Raw genomic sequence first — 17649 nt, 5'->3', positions numbered from 1 at the left:
GACACTTTTGCACTGTTATAGTACTTCAAAGGATTAAACCTATAACTAACTAACGGCACACATATTTCAATACTTTATGAAAATCTAACTCCATAACCTCTCAATACCTAGTTTAATTTTTGGTCAGTAAAATTAATCTTCTCAAGTGTGGCAGGGCAGCAGTCTGTAGTTCCAGACCTTACATTCTTCAGTAGCTTCCCCTTGTTTTAAGTAAGTGAAAGTGCATCGCCAAGATAAATGCCTGTTCTTTCACGAGCCTTACCTTTCCAGCCACTTCCACTGGAGAAAGCGGTCAAAATACATACTTTCCTGGTATTCATTGAATGGCCGCCCACTGAGATAATCATGCACTGACCTGTTGTGGAACATAATAATACGAGAAAAAAGGTTACAGGAACAGCAATCTTGCAACATTTGTGACAAAGACACCGACTGTACATTATTTCAGGCGCTAATGCTAATCTTCTGCAGCATCTTTTTCACAGAATGGTACAGCCCAGAAGGCCATTTGGCCCATCGTGCATGTACTGGCTCTTTGTTGGAGCTATCCAATTAATCAGACAGCCCTGCTCTTTCCCCGTACCAACGTAAATGTTTTCTCTTCTAATATTTATCCAATTCTCTTTTGAAAGTTACTATTGGATCTGCTTCCTCCACCCTTTCAGGCAGTGCGTTCCAGGTCACAACAACTCGCGATTTACAAAAATGTTTCCTCATCTTGCCTCTGGTTCTTTTGCCAATCATCTTAAATCTGTGTCCTCTGGTTACCGACCCTTCTGCCACTGGAAACAGTTTCTCCTTATTTGCTCTACCAAAACCATTCACAATTTTTGAACACCTCGGGCAAATATCCTCTTAACTTTCTCTGCTCTGATGCGAACAACCCCAGCTTCTCCAGGCTCTCCACATAGCTGAAATCCCTCAGCCCTGGTACCATTTTAGTAAATCCATTCTGCAGCCTCTTCCAGGCCTGGACATCCTGGACAAACTGAACACACTATTCCAGCTGAGGCCTAACCAGTGTTTTATAAAGACTGAGCATAACTTACTTGCTTTTGTACTCTATTCCTATGGATAAAACCAAGGATCCCATATGCTTTTTAACAGCCTTCTCAACTGTGCTGCCACCTTCAAATTGTTGTTTATATGCACCCCCGGGGGGTCTCGCTGTTCCTGAACCCCCTTTAAAATTGTACCATTTAGTTCATATTGCCTCTCCTCATTCTTCCTACCAAAATGTATCACTTCACATTTTGTGTTAAATTTCCTCTGCCATGTGTCTGCCCAGTTCACCAGTCTGTCGACATCTTCCTGAAGTCTGTTACTATCTGCCTCATTGTTTACTACATATCCGAGTTTCGTATCATCTGCAAACATTGAAATTATGCCCTGTATACCCAAGTCCAGGTCATTAATATACATCAAAAAGAGCTGCGGTCCTAATACAGGTCTTGGGGAACACCGTTGTATACTTCCTACCAGTCTGAAAAACCAACAGTTCACCACTACAACCTGCTTTCTGTCCCTTAGTCAATTTTACATCCATGCTGCCACTGTCCCTTTAATCCCATGGGCTTTATTTTTGTTAACAAGCCTATTATGTGGTACTTCGCCAAATGCCTTTTGAAAATCCGTATACACAACATCCAGCGGACTACCCTCATTCGTTACTTCATCAAAGAACTCAATCAAGTTAGTCAACCACAATTTGCCTTTAACAAATACATGCTGACTTTCATTTATTAGCCCATACTTTTCCAAATGACGATTAATATTGTCATGGATTATTGTCTCAAAGTTTCCCTACCACCATGTTAGGCTGACTGGCCTGTACTTGCCGGGTTTATCCCTCTCCTGTTTTTTTTTTTAAAACAGGGGTGTAACATTTACAATCCTCCAGTCTTCTGGCATCACTCCCATATCCAAGGAGGATTGGAAGATTGTGGTCCGAGCCTCTGCAATTTCCACCCTTACTTCCCTCAGCAACCTAGGATGCATCCCATCCAGACTGGGTGACTTATCCACTTTGAGGACTGCCTACCTTTTATTACAGTTCTTTATCTATTTTTATCCTATCCAATATAGTTATTGCCGCCTCCTTTATTGCTAAATTGGCAGCATCCTCTTCTCTTGTGAAGACAGCTGCAAAGCACTCATTTAGTGCCCTGCCTCTACAAGATCATCTCCTTTTTGGTTCCTACTCAAGCCCACCCTTCCTTTCATTACCCTTTTACTATTTATGTGTTTAGAAAAGACTCGCTTTTTTGTTAGCCGCTAATCTATTCTCATACTCTCTCTTTGCCTCTCCTCTTCCCTTTTTTAGATTTCCTCTGTAGATTCTATATTCAAATTGGTTTTCTACTGTATTATGAACCATATAATTGTCACAAGCCTGCTTTTTGTGTCTCACTTTGACCTCTAGATCTTTAGTAATCCAGGGAGCTCTAACTTTGGATGCCCTTCCTCCCCGCCTCATAGGAATGTGTTTACTCTGTACCTAAACCATCTCCTCTTTGAAGGCCTCCCATTGTTCAATTACCATTTTGTCCACCAATTTTTGATTCCAATCCATCTGGGCCAGATCTATTTTCAACTCTCTGAGGTAAGTCCTCCTCCAGTTAATTATTTTTACACTTCATTGTAACTTGTCCTTTTCCATAACTGTTCAAAATCTGATGATACTATGATCACTGTTCCTCAAATGCTTTTCCACTTAAACATGCCCCACTTCATTCCCCATAACTAGATGCAGGATGGCTTTTGCACTCATTAGGCTGCAAACACACTGATCAAGAAAGTTCTCTTTTACACTTTTAGGGAATTTCTTGCCCTCTTTTCCCTTTACACTGTGACTATTCCAATCTATATTAGGATCATTGACGTCCCCCATTATCACTATTCTGTAGTTCTTGCACCTTTGCTCCTCTATCCCCTTCCCACTATTTTATGGCTTATCATCATCATTATAGGTGGTCCCTCGATATACACATAGTAGTGTAATAATTCATCTATTGATCCTTAACTCTCACCAAATAGACTCTGTCTTTGGCCCGTTAACTACATCATCCCTTTCCAGTGCTCTAATCTGATCAATACTGCCACCGCCTCCTTTTTTCCCTTCCCTACCTTTTCTGAGTACCTTATAGCCAGGAATATTGAGTTCTCAATCCACTAACTTAAAAAACTATCTGTAGTGCAGCTTTAATTTGCATTTGCCCTGCCATATCATACACATAGACATACACATATATATATTATATATATATGTACACACATATATAAAAGATATATAATTCACCGATAAATATCCTCCTCAAAATTCACATTTTGAAGTATTTTGAAATTAATTTGGGTTGATAGTTTTATTTCCTGGCAATCGTATTTCCCTGCCTGTTGGAGGCACTGACATTTTTTTTTGAGCATAGGCTGGAGCCTTTAGCCATTTGCCATATAATCTTTCTGGGCAAAGCAATGTGGCTATAACACATTCATTTGGGAGGAACGCGACTAGTGAAGTGCCACAGGGGTCAGTGCTGAGACCCCAGCTCTTTACAATATACATTAATGAGTTAGATGAAGGAATTCAGTGTAATATCTCCAAGTTTGCAGATGACACTAAACTGGGTGGCGGTGTGAGCTGTGAGGAGGACACTAAGAGGCTGCAGGGTGACTTGGACAGGCTAGGTGAGTGGGCAAATGCATGGCAGATGCAGTATAATGTGGATAAATGTGAGGTTGTCCCATTTTGGGGGTAAAAACACGAAGGCAGAATATTATTTGAATGGCGGCAGATTAGGAAAAGGGGAGGTGCAACGAGACCTGGGTGTCACGGTTCATCAGTCATTGAAAGTTGCCATGCAGGTACAGCAGGCGGTGAAGAAGACAAATGGTATGTTGGCCTTCATAGCTAGGGGATTTGAGTATAGGAGCAGGGAGGTTTTACTGCAGTTGTACAAAGCCTTGGTGAGGCCTCACCTGGAATATTGTGTTCAGTTTTGGTCTCCTAATCTGAGGAAGGACGTTGTTGCTATTGAGGGAGTGCAGCGAAGGTTCACCAGACTGATTCCAGGGATGGCTGGACTGACATATGAGGAAAGACTGGATCAATTGGGCCTTTATTCACTGGAGTTTAGAAGGATGAGAGGGGATCTCATAGAAACGTATAAGATTCTGACGAGACTGGACAGGTTAGTTGCGGGAAGAATGCTCCCGATGTTGGGGAAGTCCAGAACCAGGGGACATAATCTTAGGATAAGGGGTAGCCCATTTAGGACTGAGATGAGGAGAAACTTATTCATTCAGAGTTGTTAACCTGTGTAATTCCCTGCCGCAGAGAGTTGTTGATGCCAGTTCATTGGATACATTCAAGAAGGAGTTAGATATGGCCCTTACGGCTAAAGAGATCAAGGGATATGGAGAGAAAGCAGGAAAGGGGTACTGAGGGAATGATCAGCCATGATCTTATTGAATGGCGGTGCAGGCTCGAAGGGCCGAATGGCCTATTCCTGCACCTATTTTCTATGTTTCTATGTAACAGCTCAACAGTATATATTCATAGAAACATAGACATAGAAACATAGAAAATAGGTACAGGAGTAGGCCATTCGTCCCTTCGAGCCTGCACCGCCATTCAATGAGTTCATGGCTGAACATGCAACTTCAGTACCCCTTTCCTGCTTTCTCACCATAAACCTTGATCCCCCTAGTAGTAAGGACTACATCTAACTCCTTTTTGAATATATTTAGTGAATTGGCCTCAACAACTTCCTGTGGTAGAGAATTCCACAGGTTCACCACTCTCTGGGTGAAGAAGTTTCTCCTCATCTCGGTCCTAAATGGCTTACCCCTTATCCTTAGACTGTGACCCCTGGTTCTGGACTTCCCCAACATTGGGAACATTCTTCCTGCATCTAACCTGTCATGCTATAGTATACAACAGATTCTTAATTCCCTTCTAATTCTGTTTCAGAATAGCTACAGAATCTCATTATACCACTTGTGAACCACATGCACCACATTTATTGTGCATTGAGGATTTCATATAAGCCTCTCAGTTTTTATTACATTCAAGTTCAGAACAGCCACTGCCATTATTGAATTGGAATGAGACTATAACCCATTTACACAAACTCATAGGTGGTACAAGAAGTGTAAAGCTGTAACTTATTGACAGAGTTCTATTGCCATACAGAGAGCTCAGAATGTCATGTAGCTCCCATGGAGGTAAATAAAGACAGCTGCTTTGGTAATTAGCAGCTTTTAAATGTAAATGGTAATTCCCGTGCATCTTCCCACCCTGCCCTGTGTCACCCTGTACGACTCAGATACTATAAAATATTTCAAAGGTTGTTATTCACATCCTTGGCACCTCACGTTTCAGAAACTAGCAAGAATTACTTTGTTCTTACCTAGCTGTGACAAGTGTTCTGAGAAATAAGACACTAGTTTTTCAAACGAAGGAAAACACAATTAGCTTTGAATCACTGTACTCCGCTTATGAAGGATAACGATTGAAGTCTTTTTGTACTTCATAAATAAATGTTTACAGTTATTGTTAATTTACAGTTGGAAGAAAGATAACACTAATTTTACTCATATTACAGTGTTTCCTCAACCACATGCTGACTCAGCCTTAAAATAACTGCAGATAACAGCTGCACATCTCATCATCATACATTGCAACAGTGACTACACTTCAGAAGTATTTCATTGGCTGTAAAGCGCTTTGAGACGTCTGGTGGTCATGAAAGGCGCTATATAAATCCAAGTCTTTCTTTCTTTCATAATTAACTGCTACTATGAAGTACTTCGAAAAAGAGAAATGTTCACAAAGCTTCAAACCTGGGCACGTTTCTTGCACCTTGCATTTCAATTACAGTTATCTTAACTTACAATAACATTTAAAGTGTCACATCTACAGGTCAACATCAGCTGCATCTCAAACCTGAATCTGACACACACTTCAACCAAAAGAATGACTACCAATCCCAGATAGAAAATTGACTGACTTACATCTCCATTCACCTGCTTACCCTGACATTAGCACCTTCTGACAGTACTGGATCTAGTATTATCCCCCCATCTAGTAGATGATCAACATTCCATAAATACTACAGAAAAGACTTAAGCTGCCTGTCAATATAATCTGCAGTGTTTGGGGTTATGCCACTAGATCACATCCACAGAATTTGCAAATAAATGGCCCAGAATTTCTTGAATCGCACTTACGCAGAATTTACATCTGTTTCTGCACTGATCTTGCTGACAGAAACTTCTGTTCAAATTTCCTGCAGAGCTCAATTGGCTACGTCACAATTTAAAAGCCAGTATAAACCACGTGGAAAGTAACATTTGTGCCACACAAGTGTCAGGCAATGATCATCTCCAACAAGAGAGCACAACCACCTCCCCATGACATTCAATGGCATTACCATCACCAAGTCCCTCACCATTAACATCGGGTCATCAGTGACCAGAAATGCCGTGGCTACTAAATCATGTCAGAGGCTGGGTGTGGCTCACCTCACATGGTACTATCTACAGGATGCACTGCAGCAACTCGGCAAGGCTTCGCCAGCAGCACCCACTAAACCTGCAACCTCCACCTCCTAGAAGGACAAGGGCAGCAGGTGATGGGAACACCGCCATCTCCAAGTTCTATTCAAAGTCATGCATCAACCTGACTTGGACATATATTGTTGCCCTTCATTGTTCCTGGATCAAAATCCTGTAGCACCCTACCCAACAGCATTGTGGGAGCATATTTACCACATGGACTGCAGTGGTTCAAGAAGGCGGCCTATCACCACCTTCTCGAGGGCAACTAGGGATGGGCAATAAATGCTAGCCTTACCAGCGTGCCCACATTCTGAGAATGAATTTTTAAAAATGCAATGCCACCTAGTGAGTGGGCTGTTATCTTCAGTCATGGTGCCTCACTCTCAGAGTCTCTTGCCTCTGTTGCTCCACTCCCATTATTATTGGGAAGGTCATTCCAGCTACTTAGTCCTTCCGAATGTTTGGGACGGTGGCGGGTTCAAAAATTTCGGGTGCATGGAGACCTATGGCACTTTGGTTGAGTATAGTGCATATCTCACCAGGGCAAATTCAAAAAAATCCTGAAGAAAATCACTATCAAATTGCAGAAATCTCAGCTAGATCAGCTGACTTTGGGTCGTGCTTCACCTAAATGTTTAGGCTTATATCTACACTAGTGCATTACTCGTGCAAAGCCAGGAAACTCACGTGAGCGGGTCTGTAACCTGGAAGTGCGGCTATGTAAATGAGCAGCCTGGGGCGGAGCTATGTAAATGAGCAACAGAGGGTGACATATTTTGGAAACGGTGCAAAAGACTGAAGAAATTCATATGTAGCGATGTGATTCAGCATAAATTAGTTATGTGTAAAATTTCCTCAGAAAAAAAGTTAAGCAGAAATTTTCCAGGAAATTCCAGGCCATAATATATTTAGAAAGCATGTTATTGATATCTAGGGACTGATTACAACAATAACAATTTTTTTTTACCATTTCCAGTCCTCAAATCCCAAAAATGAGACAAGGGAATTTGAATTAATGCTCTAATCAGAAACAGGATATAAATTACTGGTGACATGTCTAAGATGGTGCATTAGTGAACATTCTACATTACTTCTCAATAGCTTTTGTCTTTGTGCCAGGGATCCAATCAGTCAGACACCAATGGTGATCAGTGATCAGGTATCAGCAGCTACTCAGCTCTCTGCTGGATATTGGGCAAATTTTTGTTGCTCTTCACTTTCAGTCTGCTGCCTTCATTTCCACTGTATATTCAAATCCCACCCTACCAGTTCAAACTTATTTACTGTCCAAATGTTAAGTCCAAGCTAATTTGATATACTTTGCAATATAAACAGGCACCAGATCCACGGAGTAACCACTAAAACAGCGCACATTTTTGAGCCAACAGTTGCCCCTTATTTATATCGCTCTAGCTGTCTTGCTGAAACTAAGTTATGAGTAGGCACTGTTTTGCAAGAATTACATGCAAACAGCTCACTAGGTTATCAATCTTCTCTGCACTCTTCTGTAGTTTCACTTCTTTCTTATAATCTCCAGTGTCTGACACTAAACAGTCATACCATTGTCTGCTTCAATGAATTAGCTGTAGTCTATTACAGTGATAGAGCAGACATATTGTCAACAGAAACTTTCCTATGACGTAAAATGGTTTCTTCATTACCTCACAAAAAACTCACTACAATGCTATCATTAAATCCATGCTTTAGTTTTTCATCTGTTTTCTTAAATGAAATGAACGTTTCATGATTTCACCTTCCAACAGTTCAAATCATAACACAGGGAAAGAACATTCCTGAGATGAGAAAAGACCCCAGGTCTGGTGGTCAGATACAACAGTGTTTATCAATATAATAGTACAGTGATTTTTTTAAACCACAGCAAATAACTTAACATTGTATCTGCATAAGGAGTTCTCAAACCCTAAATATATGTTTCTCTTTTTGTAGTAACATTCCTAAATATATATTGTATATACATTTTACCACAGGAGAGTGATTAGCTTTGGACTGGCATGAAGCCTTTAGGCGAAAGTTATTCAATTCCCTATGACGTAACTAATTGCCATTATTTAAGGTCCACCATAAATAGAAATGATGGTAAGTGGAAATGTGAAGTGCCACTTTTAAAACACTAGAACAAAAGAAAATATAAAAAAAATATATATATATATATTTTGCCTTTGGGTTTTAATGCTCGTCACACTTTTAACACTAGCCTTGGGATTTAACTGATGATGCAGCAGATAGCGCACTTGTTGAAAGTGGGTACCTCGGCTGTGCCGAGAAGTGATTTGAGGCATCCTATAAATTTCTGAAAGTAGTGTCATTTCTTGTTCAAGTCCATTAAGTTGGCACTAAAAAACCTCGGAACAAGTGAAGATGTAGTTTTCTTATAGCAATAACAAATCACTCCCTGTTGAGAGATAATGGCCTAGATTTTGCAGTTGTAATGATGGCAAAACTGTCAGCGTTCACTGTCATTACCCTGTGAAATTGACAGCAACTTCTGGCGTCTGCACATGCGCAGTTAAACGTGGAAATCCAGAAATGGCCATCAGTGATGCCCTGCTCTTCCACAGGGCGTGCTGTTGGAGACTGCACAGATGCCAACCTTTTAGAAATCACTGAACTGACAAGAGCTTCCCCTTTTACGCTTTAATATCGCTGTTAAAACTGTCTGAAAAAGTTAAGCCGTATTTAACCAGGTTATTAACAGCGTACTAAGTCATAATTAATGATGAACAACCTCTCTGGCCCTGAAAAATGAATTTTATATTTGTATAATGTCATTTTTTTCCATTATGATAAAAAAAAAATCCATATTTTTATTAATATAATTTTTAAAAAATCAAAGTTTTTTTATGATAAGTTAGCTTCTACCTTAATTCAACATGCATGTCCCAATCATTATTTACTTTCTGTAAAATTGATTACAAGTGAAGAATAATCAGTGCATTTTACTTCCTGGTTTGCTGTCTGAGAAATCTTCAATGCTCAATCGGGCCTTCAGCTGCTTGGGCCCCAAGCTCTGGAACTCCGTCCATAAACCTCGCCACTTCTCTACCTGTCTTTCCTCCTTTAAGATGCTCCTTAAAACCTACCTCTTTAACCAAGCTTTTGGTCATATGCCGTAATTTCTTCTTGTGTGGCTCGATGTCAAATTTATCTGTTTTGTCTTTTAACACTGCTGTGAAGAGCCTTGGGATGTTTTGCTTCATTAAAGGAGCTATATAAATAAAAATTGTTGTTGTGATTGGCTGTTTAGCCTGTTTTCACGATTTCATTGTTGCTGAACGCTGGAGATCCCCTAGACTTGGCGGAAGAATCAAATTAACGTCGGAAAAGGGGAAATCGATGCCATAGAGATTGCTAGATCTATTTGGGCAGCTTTCTTTGAGGTCAGCGGCGAGCGTCGTCACTTCGCTGTTGACCGCAAAATACGGGCCATCAAACTGCACTCTGGCTGATATTCTGTCCAGCACAACTTTATCTATACAGGTTCAGGGAGAGTTCCCCTATCTGCACAGTGACAGGGAATGTGAAGAAAATCCTGTAAGCCAGATTGGGGCTTCTCCCAGCAATTATATAAATTAAGCAACTACTTTTGCGCAAATAGTTTTTGGAATGACTCGCCTTTCATACTGACTGCGAGCATCTCTAGCCACACCTCTCAGCATTCACCCTTTAAAGCTCGTTAACACCAGAAAGATACTAATTTGAATTCCTAAATTAGCTTATTGCAATCAGGACAGTGGTAGAAGTAATACTACTTCTTGACCATTAAGGTGAGGAAAGCTAGCGTTCCTGCTCCTGATTGCTATTCAGCAACCTGCACTGGAAATAGTGTGCATGGATGTGCAGGAAGGACAGGATTGGGTTTGGTAATGATACCCCAATGGAATAGTCTTCAGGCACTCACTACCTAGCTTTACACATGATGAATGGCCACTTGGACCAGGTGCTGGAGAAATGCTGCCAACAATGCAACTGCACCCCAGTATACGTCACCATCCTCAGAAAATGGAGGCTGAAAATTAGGAAAGACGAAAAAAAAAATCTTTACAACCAGAACAACTGAACTGTGGCAAAGACTGCGGCTGGATCTTTTCACTTTTGAATGAGCGGAAAATGGCGGGATGATGATCCAGAAGTAGAAGACACCAGTCAGCATGTTTAAAATGGTCTCAATTCCTGACAGTAAAATTTCTAACTATTTCACAAAATTACTGGGCACTTATGTGATGAGAAAAATAAAGGAATAAAGATAAATCATCATATTTTTATGAAATAATGAGAAAAAAAGCACATCTCTGACATTAGGATTTGGAAGTATCTAGGTGTCTGCTGCAAATTCTATTCTGTTACAGTCCAGCAGAACATACATTCACAGATAAAGATAATGTTTAAGGATCTTAGCATGTCTAACCTATTTGTACGTTGGTTAGTGTTCGCCTGGCTGTGTTTTATCATATACACAGTGAGATACAGTGAATCACAAAGCATTTCATAAGAAATGGAGCAGGTCTTCTAACAGAGCATTAGGCAGATGTGTTTTAGTTAAACATTTGTAGGCATTTTATAATACCCCAAACTGTCCTTAAATTTTTCATGTATGACTATTAACAGCTGATTTTCTAAAGGACACAAACTGCACAAGAGCCCGAAAACTGATAACATTTTCAAAATAAATTTATCATAGAAACTTTAAAATAAACTTTCAGAATTGTCCAAGATTACAACAGCCTGTTAGCCTTGTTGTGCAGATACCATTGCAATCATATTTGGCACAATTTGAAGCCAAGTGTATAAGTTGTGCCAAAATAAACTTTCGAAAAGGAAACTGGATATTAAAAATTCTTGTTGAGTTTCTGTTTGATTGAAAACACAAAAGACAAAAATCTCGGTTTTTGAATAATAATCTGGGCCAATGTTTTGGGGAAAAGCAGTGAGCAATAAATTACTATTAACCCGTGCAAGCTAATCTTGTAGTATAGCTAGATGTTGGTGTCCTATTTGATCCCGAGATGCAGTTCAAACTCTATACTCTCAATTATTAAGAACTCCTATTTGCTCTTCCATTGTTACATCCATACTCATGTCCAGCCCATGCTCTTCATCCCCCTGACTCTAGCCTCCTGTACATTCACCCTCTCTCTGCTCTGCCAATGGTGGCAGAAGCTGCAGCCACCTAAGCCCCAGCCTTGGGCATTCTTCCCAGCTACTTCTTAAAAAGTCTCGTGTAGCATCCTTCCAACCCTGGAATCTTTATGGTCATGCTTTTGGTCACCTCCTAACTCTTTGATTACTCAGCACCTGTTTCTCCTCCGTGATATGTTTTGAGGCATTTCTATGTTAAAGGCGCTATATAAATGGACTAGTTACAATAGATCCTATTGACTGAGACACTGTCAATATTCTCACTATGTAGATTAGAAAAAGGTGCTTTTATGTCCTGAGCTGGCGATAGAGTTTTCTTATTTTGTTTAAAGAAAGACAAAGAAATAATAACCGGTTGAGAGTACTTTTCATTGTGGGTATTTTAACCTGGTTAGGTTTGAACTGGGGAGGGGGGGGGATTCTTTATTCAAAATAAAGTTACTAATGAATGAAGCCCACTGTAGCATTTCAGAGGATGTCAAACAGAAGGCTACCTTTATGGTAATATTCATAAGCGACACCCAAATAGCAAGAGAAATATAATTATCATCATAAGTTGCAACTTATGAGAAAACACTTGCAGTAAACTTGATAGCAAGTTAAGCTGGAGGTCCCACGCAGACTGCTCACTGGCTTTTCAAGACAAGAAAGTGCACATGCGCGGACATTTGAACGGACCACGCAGCCCGTTAAGAGAACTGTGCACCAAAAATTACAGGAAACATTGCTTGATACTTCTGGAAAATGGAGAGTAGAAATTCGTTTCTTTGAAGAATAATGGAGAAATCTGTCATTTGTGCGTTTACACTTACTTTACACAGTTACAGAAGAGTTCTTTGCACGCGTTCATTTCAAGTTTTTCTTTACATTGCTGGACAATATCTTCGCTGACTTCTCGCATATATCCTGGGGACTGAAAACACATAGGACTTGAACATAATCATCAAAAATTCACTTCAAGTAAGTCACAACTGGGCTTTTGCTAAATCTGCAGAGAAATGTTCATAAAGCTGCAAATTAATTTCTAACAGTACAAAGCATTAAAAATAAACACTAACTTTTTACCATCCTCACATATTATAAATGATATACTGCAAAGCCCCAGAAACATTTAGCAATATTATTTACATAGACCAGCCAGTTCTGAGTTAATTACTTCAAAAAAAGTCTCAACATGTTCTGGGATACCAGTGAAAATAAATCATGATTTCAACCGACATCAGTAGTACACACTCCTCACTAATTATTTTTTACGATGCGTAGTACAATGCTTTTTCCAGTGGGTAATAACTTTATAGCCTATTTCTCCATTTGATTTAACTGCTGGTAATGGGTCACATTAAGTATAATCATTTTCCCACTGATGTCTTTGCTGCCAGTAATTAATTACTGCTATTAGACAAATAGAAGGGGTAATTTTAACTCTGTCGGCTCAGCAGAAACCGACGGAATGGAAATTAAAATCCGAATGGTGCTTACCACCCATTTCCCAGTCCGCAGCCATTTTAACACTGCTGGGTTTTTTGGGGTCGTTGAGGAATTTGGGAGCCTGTGAATAAATGTAAATCAGGGTCCTATGATGTCATTTGAACCTTAACTCAATTTTAATGGCCTGCTGAGGAGATTGTCCACCACAGACCACGCTATTCAATAAAACTGGGTAGGCAAGAAACTTATTTTTGCAGGGTCAGGAGTAGAAGCGGTTTAGGCTGCTGCCCTGCTGGGCTCCCCACCTCCCTTCTGACCCACAATACCCTCCTCAACATCTCCGACTCGCAACTTACTTAATGGCCAGCCTCTGGGCCACCCAATTTTCACAGGCCCAAAGCCTGCCAGTTGCCTCACGACACCCATTTCAGACGGGCTGCGAGCCAGCCCAACATCAACGAAGCCCAGCTGTTAAAATGAACCACTGCTGCTCCTGGGTGAGCGGTCTGCCAGCTTTCAGTATTTGGAGGTGGGGGAAGGAAATTACAGCAACAGGTTTTCCAATCTTTGCAAACCGATGCTGATAAGGACAAGCTTAACGCGAGAAAATCAACTATGTATCATCTGAAGCTTTATGTTCAAGTCAAGTAATGTCGGAGCTGAAAATGGAAATCTTTACTTCTTTTGACACCTTGACCTCGATATTAACACCTCCCCCTGCCTCCCCCACTCAACGATGGACGGGAGAGGGTGGGGGGGGGGGGGGGGGGGGGAGTTAAATAGGGGTACGCAATCTCAACACACCGAGCAGGCACCAGCCACCTTTTTTACCGTGGAGAGGTGGGGCGCTTAATTAACATATTTAAATCAGGCTCCCACAGTGCAATTTACTGCGGCTGCACAGGTTTCCCAGGGGTTGGGAAACTTGTCAGCAAAAGGGAGGTGGCAGCTCCACAAAATAGGGGCCTCTTGCAGCACTTCTTGAGGGCTAGGAGGAGCTGTTTGGCCGCCCCCCAGCCCTCCCGATCGCGGGCCTCTCCCCTCTCCTAATCTCTGAGGACCCTTAGTATTCCCTCCTGCCTGCCGGCCAGTCTGTCCCTTTGGCTGGCTGCTGGGCGGGAAAGGGAGCTGTATAAGGTTAATGGGTTTTTCAATCTTTGTGGCCTTCACCTGTACCCTCCCTGCCTCCCCATAAATATTGGGGCCCAAATATCAACATCAAACACCCTCAGGCCAAGTATTATACCACTAACTTCTGAATACAGCTCTTAGTACTTTGTCCTAACATTGTTACTTAGCCTCAACTACAAAAGAGCACGTCTGCTGTGCAGTGTTATATCTGTCCATTTCTCACCAGCCACCTTCCAGGCAAGTAGAAGTTTGATTGCCAATTTGTGCCAAATTAGTAGAAGTTCTGTGTTGTGAGCATGCACTAACTAAAAGCAGGGTTATGGATACTTCAACCTCATTTTATGCAGGACCATTGCTGAGAAGGGAGACTTTTAACCCATTAATTGGCGCAAAGCCATATTCGGTCCCAGAGGTGAAAAGAAGAAATGTCCTGATAATTGCACTACCCATTCCCTTTTACATAGCCAGTTTTTATGTTCAACTGGATTTGGTTAGAGAACCGTCAGAAGGCCAGGACCCTTGTCTGAGTTTAATCAGCACTCAGGGGAAAGGAGATGTAGAGAGAATAGGTTTGAAAATAATGATCATATAATTTTTCTCCATCCAGTCCACACTTATCTTGTGAGTCACACGTTGTGGCCTCAGTTTGCCACTGGGAAGTATCAGCATTTTTGATGAAATAATGTCAGAATCGATCGGCACAGAGAGCCAAACATTGTAATATCGGGCTTATTGACAGAAGTTTTTGTAATAGAGCATATCTCTGTTCTGAGGAGAGCTTCCAATCCTCACATTTTAACAAGTGTGTTGGGAAGGAAGTTCTTATTTCGCAGACAAAATGCTCAAAAATGGTTGTAAGATTGAAGGCAACCATTCTTTAATGTATGCACCTGTAAGTATGCTCACAAGTTTGTAGAACTGTTGATGGGAGCCGTCTGGGCCTTTATGCGGGGGCTGCCTGTCTTTTACCAAGAACTCATCAGGGTCTTGAACAAGGTCGGTTGCAAACGCAGTTTTCCCCCCCGTCAGGAGTGGCGGCTGTCCTTTGGCTCGCGGCCAAAGCCATCGAGTCGCTAAAAGTGGCACTGGGCCCTGACTCGGTTCGGTGTGTCGAGGAGGCCCAAGCACGTGGGGCAATCCTGTCTGAACTGACCCCTGTCCAGACGGAATTCCTCATCGGCGCCAAGCCCCGAAACCTCTCTTGGGAGCCGGCGCCTCACAACTTGAGCCACATCCGGGAAATCCACTCCGTGCCTTTCAGTTCTGTGCGGAGGGGTTTCCTGTACGGTCTGCTCTTGCACACCCTCCATTTTGCCATCCTCGTCTGCCGTCCGGACACGCCATAGTGCAACATCTTGCCATCCGGAGGAGATGGGGGTCCCCAATGGAGGGCTCTCTATGTGGGAGTCCTCCCTTTATCTACTGGGGACTTGGCCTGGAGGGTGTAGCACAGGGCAGTCCCGTGCAATAAGTTTTTAAGTCGGTTCACAGACTCCCAAGCTTCCTGCATTTTCTGCGATCTGGAGGAGTCGGTGTTGCATGTTTATATAAGATGTGTGAGGTTGCAGCACCTATTCCATTAGTTGAAGGAGCTGCTTCTCGATTTCTGGCTGCACTTCAGTCCCACGCTCCTGATCTTTGGGCACCCGGTGCGAAGGGGAGTGGGCAGGTCGAAGGGCCTCCTCGTAGGGCTGCTCCTGGGCATGGCCAAGGTGACCATTAACCGGTTCAGATAGCGGGCGGTCAAGGGGGTCATTCAGCCCGACTGCCTGCCTCTCTTTCGCGGCTACATTCACTCCAGGGTGTCCATGTAGATGGAGCACACGGTGTCTACCGGTACGCTCATGGCCTTTTGCAAGAAGTGGGCACTGGAGGGACTGGAGTACATCATCACCCCCGGCAACCAAATTTTAATTTGATTGGTTAAGGTTTCATTTAAAATGTTATTTGTTGTGTGTTCTCGTGTCCCTTTAATTAGGGGGCACTCGGCTTTATCTGTTGTAGAGCTATTGAGTTGGGAGTGGCTTAGCCAGTCAAGTGATGTTCACAAGACTCAATAAAACCCCAGCCAGTTGGGTTCAGGGGATCCACGATGAGGCAGGTGGTTGTGAGCCTGGTGGATGAACTGGTAATGTGTAGTGTGATTGTTAAACCTTTTGCTAATAAACCAACTAGTTCTTAATACTAATGTGTTGCCACGAATTCTTAAGCAAAGAACCCATGAAGCAAATACATTACACATTCCAATTTAGTGATGATGTGAATGGAGCTTTTAGATCAATGTTGTTGCTTTTGTTATTGTTCAGACCAATTCTGCAGAATGGGAAGCATCGTATATTGTTATAATTATTGTCATTGACAAGTTATTTCCTTAGACTGGGGGAGGGAGGCAGAGAGTAAAATTCCCTCTGCTGTTTGCAATGAGATCATCAATACAACTATAAAGAGTAAGCATGCAATTAATGAAGAGAAAAATCTTGATGGGGACGGTGAAATGTCGTGCCCGAGCTCTACTTTTCCTGGTTGGCTCTTGGTACTATCCAACAAAAACTTGCATTTATATAGCACCTTTAACAGAAATGTCCCAAGACACTTCACAGCTGCTTAATTAGACGGAACGTGTATGCTGAGCCAAAGGAGGAGATATTAGGAGGGTTGATGAAAAGCTTGGTCACAGAGGTGGGTTTTAAGGGGACTCTTAAAGGAGGAATGGGAGGTAGAGAGGTGCGAAGGTTTAGGGAGAGAATTCCAGAGCATCGGGCTTAGATGGTTGAAGGCAAGGCTGCCAATGGTGGAGTGCAGGGAGGAGGGACACACAAGAGACCAGAGTCAGAGGGGTACAACATTTTTTGGGAGTTGCAGGGATGGGGGAGGAGCATACAGATGAAGGAGGTTACAGGTCTTCTTGCAGTCTTGGCAGTTTCCATTATAAATGTGGATATAGGAGTTTGTATGGGAAAAGTTCAACATAAAAGCATGACAAAAATGTGACAGCGGGAAGCAAGGTTTTTTTTTTAAGATAGGAAATGCACAGACATTGCGCGTGTGTGTGTTTGGATGTGGGCGTCGCTGACAAGGCAGCATTTATTGCCATCCCTAATTGCCCTTGAGAAAGTGGTGGTGAGCTGCCTTCTTGAACCTCTGAAGTCCATGTGGTGAAGGTATTTAAATTATGGCCTCTACTCACCACCCAGTTTTGAGCTGCTAGATCTGTTCTGAATCTATCCCATTTAGCACGGTGGTAGTGCCACACAACACGATGGAGGATGTCCTCAGTGTGAAGATGGAACTCCGTCTCCACAATGATTATGTGGTGGTCACTGCTACCAATGCTGTCGTGGACAGATGCATCTGCGACAGGTAGATTGGTGAGGA

General features: G+C 42.0%; 1 protein-coding gene across 2 annotated transcripts in view; it reads right to left on the bottom strand.

Moving 5' to 3' along the window:
* Positions 1 to 17649, bottom strand: part of LOC139260266 (G protein-coupled receptor kinase 5-like) — a 274219-nt gene that overhangs the window by 42070 nt on the left and 214500 nt on the right. The window contains exons 5-6 of one of the 2 annotated variants that reach the window (XM_070876656.1): positions 12528 to 12628; positions 263 to 355 (exon numbers count right to left, since the gene is read on the bottom strand). In XM_070876656.1, the coding sequence (XP_070732757.1) occupies positions 263 to 355; positions 12528 to 12628 (194 nt within the window). Of the gene's footprint in view, positions 1 to 262; positions 356 to 9659; positions 9726 to 12527; positions 12629 to 17649 lie in introns of those variants that run through there. The other variant, XM_070876657.1, reaches the window with a different exon arrangement.

The sequence above is a fragment of the Pristiophorus japonicus genome, chromosome 3 (genome assembly GCF_044704955.1).
Source record: "Pristiophorus japonicus isolate sPriJap1 chromosome 3, sPriJap1.hap1, whole genome shotgun sequence".
NCBI lineage: Eukaryota > Metazoa > Chordata > Chondrichthyes > Pristiophoridae > Pristiophorus > Pristiophorus japonicus.
This window is presented reverse-complemented; position numbering and strand designations above follow the sequence as displayed.